The 12,408-nt window shown below is 42.8% G+C and overlaps 1 protein-coding gene across 2 annotated transcripts in view; it reads right to left on the bottom strand.

The window, feature by feature from the left end:
- Positions 1–12,408, bottom strand: part of NUP58 (nucleoporin 58) — a 53,598-nt gene that overhangs the window by 32,469 nt on the left and 8,721 nt on the right. Inside the window, exons 5-9 of one of the 2 annotated variants that reach the window (XM_030562261.1) lie at positions 9,977–10,075; positions 7,075–7,185; positions 4,164–4,188; positions 3,336–3,401; positions 2,787–2,961 (exon numbers count right to left, since the gene is read on the bottom strand). In XM_030562261.1, the coding sequence (XP_030418121.1) occupies positions 2,787–2,961; positions 3,336–3,401; positions 4,164–4,188; positions 7,075–7,185; positions 9,977–10,075 (476 nt within the window). Of the gene's footprint in view, positions 1–2,786; positions 2,962–3,335; positions 3,402–4,163; positions 4,189–7,074; positions 7,186–9,940; positions 10,076–12,408 lie in introns of both variants that reach the window. The other variant, XM_030562268.1, reaches the window with a different exon arrangement.

The raw sequence follows: 12,408 nt of genomic DNA, 5'->3' as shown, positions 1-12,408 counted from the left end.
TTGACTGCAATGTGTGAAGAAGCATTTTCCTTTTGTTTTAAAACTGTTGCTATTAATTTCATTGGGTGACCCCAGGTTGTTCTTGTGTTATGTGAAAGGGTAACTAACACATCGCTATTCACTTTCTCCACACCTTTCACAATTTTATAGACTTTATCATATTGCGCCCCCCCCCATGATCATCTCTTTTCCAAGATGAACAGTCCCAGTCTTTTTAATCTCTCATATGGAAGCAGTTCCATATCCCTAATCATTTTTGTTGCCTTTCTCTATATTTTCCAATAATATCTTTTTTGAGATGAGGCAACCAGACCTGGTATGGGTGTACCATGGATTTATATAGTGGCATTATGATATTTTCTGTCTTATTATCTGTCCCTTTCCTAATGGTTCCTAACATTGTTTGCTTTTTTGACTGCTGCTGCACATTGAGAAGATGCTTTCAGAGAACTATCCACCATGACTCCAACATATTTTTCTTGAGTGGTAGTAGCTAATTTAGATCCTATCATTTCGTATGTGGAGTTGCGATTTTTCCCCCAATGTACATTACTTTGCATTTATCCACACTGAATTTCATCTGCCATTTTGTTGCTCCATCACCCAGTTTTGTGAAATCCCTTTGCAAGTCTTTACAGTCTGCTTTGAACTTAATTACTTTGAATAATCTTGTATCATCTGCAAATTTTGCCACCTCATTGTTTACCTTTTTCAAATAATTTATGAATATATTGAACAGCATCTGTCTCAGTACAGATCCTGGGGGGGACGACTCTGCTATTAACCTCTCTCCAATCTGAAAACCTGATAATTTATTCCTATCCTTTGTTTCCTGTCTTTTAACCACTTACTGATCCATGAGACAATCTTCCCTCTGATCCCATGACCGCTTACTTTACTTAAGAGCATTTTGTGAGGGAACTTGTTAAAAGCTTCCTGAAAGTTCTAGTAAATATATCCAGTGCATCACCCATGTCCACATATTTGCTGACACCCTCAAAAATCTTTAATAGATTGGCCAGGCATCATCTCCCTTTACAAAAGGCATACTGACTCCTCCACAACATTCTGTGTTCATGTATGCAACTGATAATTCTGTTATAGTTTCAACCAATTTGCCAGATACAAGTCAATAAGCTTAATTTCAGTAACAGCCAGCATTTCCTCTGGAGATGTTTTTAAAATTGGCATTACATTAGCTATCCTACAGTCATCTAGTTCAGAGGCTGATTTAAGTGATAGGTTACATACCACAATTAGTAGTAGCAAAACAAGCAAAATCCTGAAGAGTGTAGTGGAAAATAAAGTGCTACAGTTCCTTTAACTCTAAATTTAAGGAAGCGCTTTAGAGGCTAGCAGCGTTTACCTTGAATAGAACAATGTCCAATTGCAAGACAAAGTGAAAACTATCTAAACACTTGTGTTTTATTTCATTGCTTTCTTACAACCTAGAACCTTCAGCGACTGAAAAGAATAGATACTAGTAAGCTGGGATTGAGCAGACCACAAACTAGCTTGACAGCAAGGAAGTTATTTCTAGCTCTCACAACTGCTAACAAACAGAAGATAAGGTATTCCTGTGTCATTCCAGATTGATTTGAAAATGCCATATTTATTGAAGTCTAATGTTTACAGTGATAATTAGATTTTATGAAATCTCAAACATGAAAGAAAATGCAGATTCAATTTATTTTGTTTGCTTCCACTTAGGGTAATCAAAACATGATCTCTAATTCGCTTTTATACTAAGAGACACTGCCCTGCAGAAATATTTCTCAAGTGAGCAATATAAGAAGGTGACAAAATAAACTAGATCCAGACTTAAGTGCCATGCTTTTAATGAAGAATATTCAATTTTTACTGCTGCTTTACTGACTTCGTAATTAATATCCCTACATCTGACTATACAAGTGATTATAGGATTTCTATTTTAAGTGTTCTTCTCTTGGGAATCTCAGGGTATGTCTACATAGCGAGGAAAAATCCACGGCTAGCTTGTGCCAGCCGACTCGGGCTTGCAGGTCTCAGGCTGCAGGACTGTTTCATTGCTATGTAGACTTCCTGGCTAAGGCTGGAGCCCAACCCTAGAACCCTCCCACCCTGCACGGTCCTTGAACCTTGACTCCAGCCTGAGCCAAACACTGTATACTGCAATGAAACACCTCATTATAGTCCAGACCCACCACCCTCAGTCGGCTGGCACAGGCCAGCCATTGGTTTTTCTTTATTGGGTAGATATATCCTTAAGATTTACAAGAAGTGATCCAACCCTTCATTTGTAAAATTATTTTGGGTGGGATCCAAGTTACTACAGAGAATTCTTTCCTGGGTGTCTGGCTGGTGAGTCTTGCCCACATGCTCAGGATTTAGCTGATTGCCATATTTGGGGTCAGGAAGGAATTTTCCTCCAGGGCACATTGGCAGAGGCCCTGGGGGTTTTCCGCCTTCCTCTGCAGCGTGGGGCACAGATCACATGCTGGTGGATTCTCTGCACTTTGAAGTCTTTAAATCACAATTTGAGGACTTCAGTAGCTCAGATATAGGTTAGGGGTTTGATAAAGGAGTGGGTGGGTGTGATTTTGCAGCCTGTGTTGTGCAGGAGGTCAGACTAGATGATTATAATGGTCCCTTCTGACCTGAAAGTCTAAGATTCTATTTTCTGGTCAATACACAAATTTGAGCTTCTAATATTAGAGTGATTGACAACATTGAATATCTCTCACCTTTTGTGAAATCATATGCTTGCTGATTTGAGCTAATAAAATGATACTTGTCCGTTAACATACCTGGGCAGTTTCCATTTTCAATTTGTCAATATTAAGAGTGTTTCTCTGTAGTCCACTAGCAGCCACTGACAAAAGCTGTTTCAAAGCTTTAATATCTTCCTGTACTTTAAGCATTGCTTTGGAAGACATTCTACTAATTTCTTCCTGCACTTGTTTTTGTTCTTTCACAAATTTCCTGAAAAAAAGTTGGAAGGAGAAGTTTAATTTGTTACATTTAAAGCACACAATTGTTTTACCTCTTGAGTATTGTTTTAATAAAAATAAAATTAATCTTGATGAAATCCCAAACCACCAATATTGAGTGATAATTTTGGCTTTTGCCTCTTTTACAGAACTGCAATATACTATAATTTCACCATCACCCCCAACATTCTAAAACTGGAACTTCAACAAAAGATAACTCCTCTAAATATCTTGTACCTTCAAAAGACAGCAGTGTATCCTCACTATATAAAACAATTTTTAAAAGTGTGATTAAACCACTTGTTACTTTAAAGCATGACAACATAATTATTTGGTTATCCCAACTAGCATAAGGAAAATACTTACTGGAGATTTTCTACATCTTGACAGATTAGTAGAGGTAGATTTTCATCCTTCAGTGCTTTACTATCTCTGTCAAAAGATAACACATGCACACATAGACACAGAGTACTTTTAAACAACTTTACCCCCTTACTAAACAGTCAAAAAGCTGTAAATATTCATTCTGCTGTTCAAGTATGTATCTAATTTATGAATGCTATAGTAAGTAATAATGATTTGAATTTCCTTTTATAAAACCAGTTGTGAAGAACTGCACCAACTTACTTAATTCTTCACTGAGATACGATGGGTGAGGTAATATCTGATTGGACCAACTTCTTCAGTGTTTTGCAGGAGTTTAATTTTACAGATGAGTATCATGAGATTTTCCAAAAACCACGTAACGAGTCTGCAAGAGAGTCAGGAACAGAGAGACCACAAGAGTCCTCTCTCTCTGTTCTCAACTCCAGCTATTAAATACAGTCTTCTACATGAAGCTAAACTAAGTGAATTTAAGGTTACATATGCCTCTAGAAAGGGACCATGCCCCCTCTGCATTTGGAAAGCATCTAGCACACTTTTGGTGCTATTACAAACTAATTAGTAATAACCAGAAACACCGGATCTGTATTTTGTGGTTATTGGGACAGTGATCCCCTCTCCACCTATTTGAGTCCTACAAAATTTCATCAGAACAGTCAAATCCCTTAATGTATTTAACAGTGATAATTACATCTTCACAGTATACAGGCATTTTTAAAGGCCAAAGAAACAAAATAGGAGAAACATTTTAAAGCTTCACTATTTTCTAAGAACCTCTGGAACGTAAAGAGGAATACTAAACACACTTACTCTGGTCTTGTTCCTGTTTTATCACCTAGAAGATACAGATAATTTTATATAAGAATTGATACCTTGAACAACTGTCAAGCAAAATAAGCCTTAAGACGTTTTAGGGGGAAGGACTGATGACTATCACTCACCTTTGTGCATGTTGGCTCAGGGCATTAGGTCAGCCCCATTGGAAGAAAATGTAATTGACTCTTCCCCTCCTCTTTCATTACAGGTTTCTATTCCCTGCCCCCCACCACTTACAGTCTCTCTTATTTAGACAGCATCATTGTGGTACATGGCACTTTACAGACAAGGATCTCCTGAACAGGAATGATGGTTTGGCAGAGAAGGCACTACCCTGAGACTCTGGAAACTATGGTCCAATGCTTTGCTTCACAAGAGACCTCCTGGATGACCACAGACGAGTCACTTAGTCTCTCTGTGCCTCAGTTCCTCATGTGTAAAAACGAGATAATACTTCCCTACCGCACGGTGATGTTGAGAGGTAAAAACTCATTAATAATTCTGAGGCACTCAGATATTATGGTAATAGGTAATTATATGGCTCTTAAGTGATAGGCCTCCTCCACATCTCCCACTATACCAGTACATTCCTATAGCAAAGTCTTCTTTCACAAAACATGCAACACATACCATTCTGCTGGCTCAAGTAAGACTCACAAGGGTGGATTTTATATGGTTTCTAATCTGCTATTCTACTATTCCAGCCTTTGAAATAGCTACCCTGAACAACTGCTCTTAACTACCCTCTCCCCACAAAAAACAAGGGATTACTCAACTATAATGTGAACACTGAAGAAAATGCATCATCTTTGCTTTAAAACTCTGGGAATAACTAGTTTAGCTATGTCTGACATGGGAAGTGGAAGACCAAACCCCCTTAATGTATGCTCATATCAACACCATAAACATTACTTACTAATTGGCAAAAAGTATACTGTAACCACAAAAGTACTTTTTTTAAACTGCTTTTGATATAATATTTTATTAAGAAAATTAAAAAGTATATTACGTTAAAGTATTAGAAAGACAGTAAGAAGATTACAGACTATTTTAATCAACTTTGTAGGAGACTTACATAAACCCATGGAAATGCTTCCATGACTTAAAATTCATTGCAATGAAAGAAAGTTGCTTTCAAACAGGTTCTTTGCATTTGTAACACACACTTATAGTCTTAACTCTAATCCCCTGCGCTCCCAAGTGGTCAGAGTACATTGTGGACATGTGCGAGCCTGACACAGCCTTTGAGGCAACAGACCTGAAGGGATTCATACTTTTAGACTCAGAGATACCAAGTTTGATCCTTGCTGCCAACAATCCACCCAGAGGCATTGCATTACCCCAAGTTTGCTAGCAAAATATTGCTCCACTGTATTTATACAGAAGAACCTACAAGTTAAAATAGCTGAAAACTTAGTCAAATTGCCACAGCAAGAGAAGTGCAAAAAGTAAATTACTATTTTTCTTTTAGAGAGACAAGGTGGGTGAGGTAATATATTTTATTGGACCAACTTCTCTTGGTGAGAGAGAGAGAGAGAAGGAGAGAGAAGGTTTTGAGACACAAAGAGCTCTTCTTCAGGTCTGGGAAAGGTACTCCCAGCATCACTTCAAAATGCAAGGTGGAAGGGATTGTTTACCATAAGTAGTTAGCACATGTTGTAAGGGAATATTCAAGGTAGCATGGCCTGTTAACACCTCTGCAGTTATAGAATAAAGAGAGGAGTTTAGGTGGTTCAGATTGTAGTAATAAACCATAGGTCTAGTGTTCCTGTTCTATCTGTGATTTTTAGTGTCTAGCAGCACTTCCCCAGGCTTCCTCATTTCGCCGAGGGTGCTTGACCCCAGCTCCGCCCCAAGGCCCAACCCCCACTTCACCCCTTCCCCTAAGGCCTCACTCCACACCTTCCCGTACCCTTCCCTGCCCTCACTTCACACCTTCCCCCCAGCGCCTCCTGCACACCTCTGAACAGCTGATTGTGGTGGACAGGAGGGAGGAGCTGACTGGCAGGGCCTGACAGCGGGCACTGAGTACCCACTATTTTTATTTTTCTGTGGGTTCTCCAGCCCTAAGCACCCACAAAATCAGTGCCTATGTCTAGCAGAGTAATGAATTTAAGCCCTCCATCTCATCTTTTGAACGGTTCCTTGCAACAACGTTTCCCAAACTTGGGACGCCGCTTGTGTAGGGAAAGCCGCTGGCAGGCCAGGCCAGTGTGTTTATCTGCAGCGCCCGCAGGTCCAGCCGATCGCGGTTCCCACCATCTGTGGTTCGCTACTCCATGCCAATGGGGGCTGCTGGAAGCAGCAGCCAGTATGTCCCTTGGCCTGCGCCACTTCCAGCAGCTCCCATTGGCCTGGAGCAGTGAATCGCGGCCAGTGGGAGCTGTGATCAGTTGGACCTGCAGACGCAGCAGGTAAACAAACTGGCCCGGCCCGCCAGGGGCTTTCCCTGTGCAACTGGTGTCCCAAGTTTGGGAAACAATGCCTTACAACATGTGCTAACTACATATACTAAACAATCTGTTCCACCATGCAGTTTGCTGTGATGCTGGGAGTACCTTTTCCAGACCTCAAGAAGAGCTCTGTCTCTCTCACCAATAGAAGATGGTCCTATAAAACATACTATCTCCCTCACCATATCTCTTTAATGTCCTGAGACCAACATGGTTACAACTACATTGCATAACTTCTTTTTTAGCTTTATCAATCTTAAAACCACCCTTGATTATTAAAGCATTTTTAAAATACTTTATTTTTACAGTGTCCATTAAGAGTTAGAAAAACCAAGCCATCAATGCCTCCTCACTTACATCTTTCAAATAAGTGCTTTCAAACAGAATTTTTATAGCAAATATTTTCCAAGGTTTTATAAAAATTACAGAAAAACAATATTGCAACAACTTACTCTTTTTATCTGAAGAACTACTAAAATCTATGCCACCAAGACCTTCATTAACAGTAGCTGAAGGAGCAGAAGTCGTCCCCAGAGTCAAACTCAGAGCATTCTGTCCGAGTCCTACAAATAACCCAAAAAGTATTTCAGTAACACATAATTTAGTGTTTTAGCTTCAATATATTGTGATTAGATTTATGTGAGTCATCTTGTTTTCAGGATTTGTTTAGCTAAATTTGGGTAAGGAAGTACAGTGAAAATAATGTAAAGAGAAGAAAAACAATTTCTTCTATAAACTAAATGTTCTAAATATCTAATTTTAACATCTTTACCTGCCTCATCACTGCATAGTGTCATGTTGCCTCACTCAGGATTAATACACTATTTTTCAGCATTATTCCACACAGTGAAAGGAGTGTGCAATATCCACTTAATTGCGCACTTAATTGCATTTTATATGCAAAATAGCAAGCAGTCAGCATTGAAAATTTGAGCCATTAGTCTTTCGTATGGCCAGTGGCCAACATATAGCAATTGACCAGGGTTTACCAAAAGATCTTGTTAGTTTCACAGAGGCTATCTTCCAGGACTCTGAGAAGCAGTGTACAAAATTCTTATAAATGTCACTTAGCAACTAGCCACTTCCTACAGCTGACTATGATGATTATTTGGGGGGATTGTGAACAGGAGGGTGACAGAATCTCTCATCACCTTTTCTAGAAGTTTTTAAGGAAAGTAACGATTTGAGGCATTTCTCCAAGTAGCGAGGAAAGGGTATGAAGAGATCTCACTTTCCCACATCAGCCAAAGGGAGAAAGTAAAGCTCTCCATTCCATACAGCAACTACACTAAGTGTTTCAGAATAGAGAAATGAATTCCTGTATTTTCACAACCCCTGCACACTGGAGGCCCAAGCCTGACTAAAGTCACAAGGCACTACTGCAATATAATAAAAAGAGGAAAAATATCATAATATGAAAGATTGGAGTGCTCCTCACTCCACCCCACATTGGATCCAGGAACAGCATGCTCCCTTTTAACAGCAGAGGATAGAGGGGTATATACTACGTTTTTCTCCATGCTGTTGTCCCTGGACATTGGGGCTGGAGAGGGTCCTGATCTAACAAAGGGGATTTAAAGTTCCACTACTGTAGCTCAAAGGTTTTCTAAATTCACTCGCAAAAATCACTGCTAAAACAAAGGGACCGGTGACTATTTTATACTAAGAGTTCTCAAAGCATTTCATAGTGCAAACCACATATTAATGAAGAGATTATTTTATAGAACACCTCCCCTTCCATTTATGATCACATAATACCCTTATGGCAGCTATGGTAACTACTTCACGCAATACTTCTGAGGGAATTCTGCACCAAAAGAATTCTGCACATATTTTAAAATCCTGCAAAACTCTGCACATTTTGTCAATAAATAAATGTTGAGGCCCCAGCATGGCAGTAGGGAGCACAAGACACTGACTGCACAGAGGTGGGAGATAATCCTGCCCCTACCCCCACCTGGAACATGGACTTTGTGGTAAAGTTGCACCCAGCCCTGACACAGTGCAAGGACCAGGCTTGCCCCTCTGTGCCAAACACACTAGACGAAGGCAGGCAGGCAGGCTTATCCCAGCAGGATCCAAGTATTGAGGGGCTCAGTGTGAGGAAATCAAGGTGTTTGGCAATAGGGTTCTGTGTGGGGCAATCTGGATGTGGGTGGCATGATGGGGGGGTCTGGGTGCGGATCTGGATGAACTGGGGTGCAGACACAATGGGACTCTGAAGAGGAGTCCAGGTGAATGGGGTTGGGGCTTGGGGGGTGGGGTGGGGAAGGGTCTTGGTGTGAAATGCTCAGCAGGGGGATCCAGGTGCTGGCTTGGTGGGATTCAGTGGAGCAGGGATCTGAGTGAGGAGGGCTAGTCAGGGATGCCTAGGTGCAGATGGGATGGGGGTCAGAGTGCAGAGAGTGGTCTCAGTGCAGAGGTGGAGTCCAGATGCAGGGAGATGGGGCTTTGCAAGGGGGTCTGGGTGCAGAGGGACTCTGGATGCAAAGAGTAAGGCTTGTTAGGGTGTAGGTTCGGGGGGGGGAGGGGAAAACAGTGGCGGGGGGCGGGGTCTGGGTGCAGGTGGTGAGGCTTGGTGGGGTGATCTGGGTATGAGGTGGATCCGGATGCACAGGGGTTGGTCAGATGAGGTAGCAGTTTCCTTCCCCATGCCCCATGGCTGAGGAGCGATGGGGGAAGGAAGTGTGTGTGTGTGTGTGGGGGGGGGGGGATTATGTGGAGCTTCCTGCAGTCAGTGAGTTTCTGGGGGTGGGTCTGACCCAACTCTGGCTGCTCCTTGCAGAGGAAGAGAAAGTTCTGTCCTCCCCAGCCCAGCCAGGATGAGCAGCTTAGCCTGGCACAGGGTAGGGGCCACTGGCTGGAGCATCCCCAGCCCTTCAATGATTTACCTCTCTGCAGGTTGCTCCGGGCACCCAAAACAATACAATGACGCTGCTGGGGAGTGGTGCATGACTGCTCTTGTGGCTTCCCTTTGCTTCCCCATCAGAAAGTCATTTCTCTGCGGGGAAGCAAAGAAATCTGTGGGGGACATGAATTCCACACCCATGCATTGTTGTAGAATTCCCCGAGGTGTAATGGAAGAATACTTACATTCTTGCAGAAAGCTGCCAAAATTAAATTAATTTAAGGCAGAAGAAGTAGAATATTTAGAAGGTAATTGTATTATCTGGTATTTTATTACTTGCTAAACCAATAACATTCAGGGAAAATGCAAAAGTTTCAGACGGAATTATTTAAGTTTTACAGTAACCACACGGTGTTACTTGTGTTTCGGCACTGCGAAACAGAAGTGGGAAAAGAAAAAAACTATTTTTCCTGTTGCTGCTGTGGTTGCATTCTGGAAGAGCGTACCTCCCAAACCAGCTAAGGCTCCTCCCAGTGAAAGGCCTGTGGATGCACTTGTAGTTGGGGCAGCTGTCCCACCCAAATTTAATGTAAAGCCAGTAGAACCTGAAATTAAAAAGAAGAATGAAACCATCCTTAATACACAGACTATATAGTCTGCAGACAGCCTAAAATAATTACTCACAGGTGTGAACTGCCTCATTCATCATAAAGGCAAGTTAACACTGAATGAAATCTGCAGCAATAAACTAAATTTAATATCATCACTAGGACCCTACCAATTTCACGGACATGTCACAGACTGAAATCAGCCCATGAAATCTGATCTCCTCTGATGCTGGGAGCCTGGAGCTCCTAGCTGCTAGCCCAGCAATGCTGGGGAGGGGTAAGAGTTGTCCTTCCCCTGCATGGCTGCTCTTGGTGGGGAGATCAGAGCTACCTCCAGAATCAGCACAGAAATGAGAGTGGTACACCCTCACTTCTGCACTGCAGCAGCTTCGGGCTTCCGTTCCCCTCCCACAGCTCCTGCTGCAGCTCTGAGCTCTTGGTTTCCTCCCCCAGTATCTCCCGCCATGCTGGGGGCTTCTGCTCCTGGCAGCTGCAGCTGGAGCAGTCTGGGCTCAGGCCCCCCGCCCCTCCCGGTCCAGTCAGGATTGGGGCAGCCCCGCAGCCAAAGCTTTGCGCTTCTGCTCCGTCGCTCCAGCCAGGTCAGCCCGGAATCAGGAATTTTGCCCCTTCTCCCCCTCGGCTCCTAGCTTCCTCCTGCAGCAGTTCTGTCTGGGGCTAGGGGCTTCTGCGCCTGCCAGCTGCAGCTAAGGCAGCCCATGTTTGGGGCTTCCACCCCTCCCCCGGCAGGTCAGCCCAGGCTCAAGGCTTTTGCACCCTCCACCCTACTCCAGCCAGGGCTTGGGGCTTCTACTCTCCCCAGCAGATGCAGCGCCTTTGCTGCTCCAGCCCAGTCTCAGGGCAGCCCGGACTCAGGGATTTGCCCTCAGCCATGGTTTGGGGCAGTCAAGACTCAAGGCTGCCTGTGCTTGAGGCTTCCACCCTGGGGCTTCTTCTGGGGCTGGGCACCCATATTTCCAGGGGACCCCTGCCTTAATCTGTCACTGTCCTGGACTAGCAGGTAGGAGCCCCTGGATGGGGCATTCCTAGCAGTATGGGGGAGATCCTACCAACCCCCACCTCCTGGAACCTCCTCTAACTGCAGGAAGCTCTGAGGCTGCTGCCTAGTCAGCACAGAAGTGAGGGTGGCAATCTTGGGACCGCCACCTTACCCCGCCCCCCCCCCCCCCCGCTCAACAACTCTGCAACCCCTCCATGATCCCATTTTGGGTCAGGACCCCCACTATTACAACACTGTGAACTTCCAGATGTAAACATCTGAAATTGTGAAACTGACCAATTTAAAAACCTGCTGGCTGTGAAATGGACTGTGAATTTGGTAGGGCCCTAATCATCACCAACAGGGGTCAACTGTACTGACTGTAATATTCATTTTAAAATGTAATTCAATCAAAACATCCTTTATACACATTTACCTGAAGCTCCCAAAATTTTTTAAGACTTTCCAGTAGAATGCTGCAGAATCTGTCGCAATTTAGGTACCTGTTGCTGCAAACTAAGTGGAATCTTGGTCTTAGTTCGGCATGTAGGTGAAGATGACTAGATCCAGCTGAACACTGAAGTATCTCACATAGTGGAGGCTAAAAACAACCGCTGATTGTGACTTTAAAGCTTCTACTTGAATGGATGATTTGAGTTTTTGGAGCAAGCAGAGAATAAGAGATGAAATATTGTGGCATCTTGACAAACGAAATGTGGGCAAGTGCGGTGAACAGCTTTGGTGTACACACATACGGTTAGCTGATGTAGCTGGCTTTTCAATGAAAACTTGATTATGGAAAATATGGTTGTGTAAACTGCATATATGGAGAAGGTGCCAACTGCACATTAGTATGTTAAGCATGGGACATCTTACCGTAGGTACATATTCTCCATCATCCTTTAACAGTACCAAAACCATTTGTCTCATTGACAGTAGACATTGACCATTTTCAACATTATGATGCCCTTTCTACACTTGGGAGATCATTTTTAAAAACAATTTCCCACCACTGCCAACACAATTGAGCTCCACTGGTATTGGCAACATTAGAAATCCTGGTGTAGATGAGACATCACCTATAACTACCAGATGATGTGGTGATTAAAAGAAACTCTGAGCATTTAATCAATATTTGGCTTAAAACAATGATAGTACCTGCTGACCCATCTAAGCTAGGATTCCTAACATAAACACCAGTGAACCTCAACCAGTCACTTAAATTCTGTGTTTCAGACTAGTCCCATGTAAAAGGCAGGCAATGACAATATGAATAGTAAGGATGCTCATCTATTTCAGAGTGCTTGTAAAGTACTTTGATATGCCTCAATGC

Source organism: Gopherus evgoodei, chromosome 1, assembly GCF_007399415.2.
Source record: "Gopherus evgoodei ecotype Sinaloan lineage chromosome 1, rGopEvg1_v1.p, whole genome shotgun sequence".
NCBI classification, from domain to species: Eukaryota; Metazoa; Chordata; order Testudines; family Testudinidae; genus Gopherus; species Gopherus evgoodei.
The sequence above is the reverse complement of the archived record's forward strand: the minus strand, read 5'-3'. Positions and strand labels throughout refer to the sequence as shown.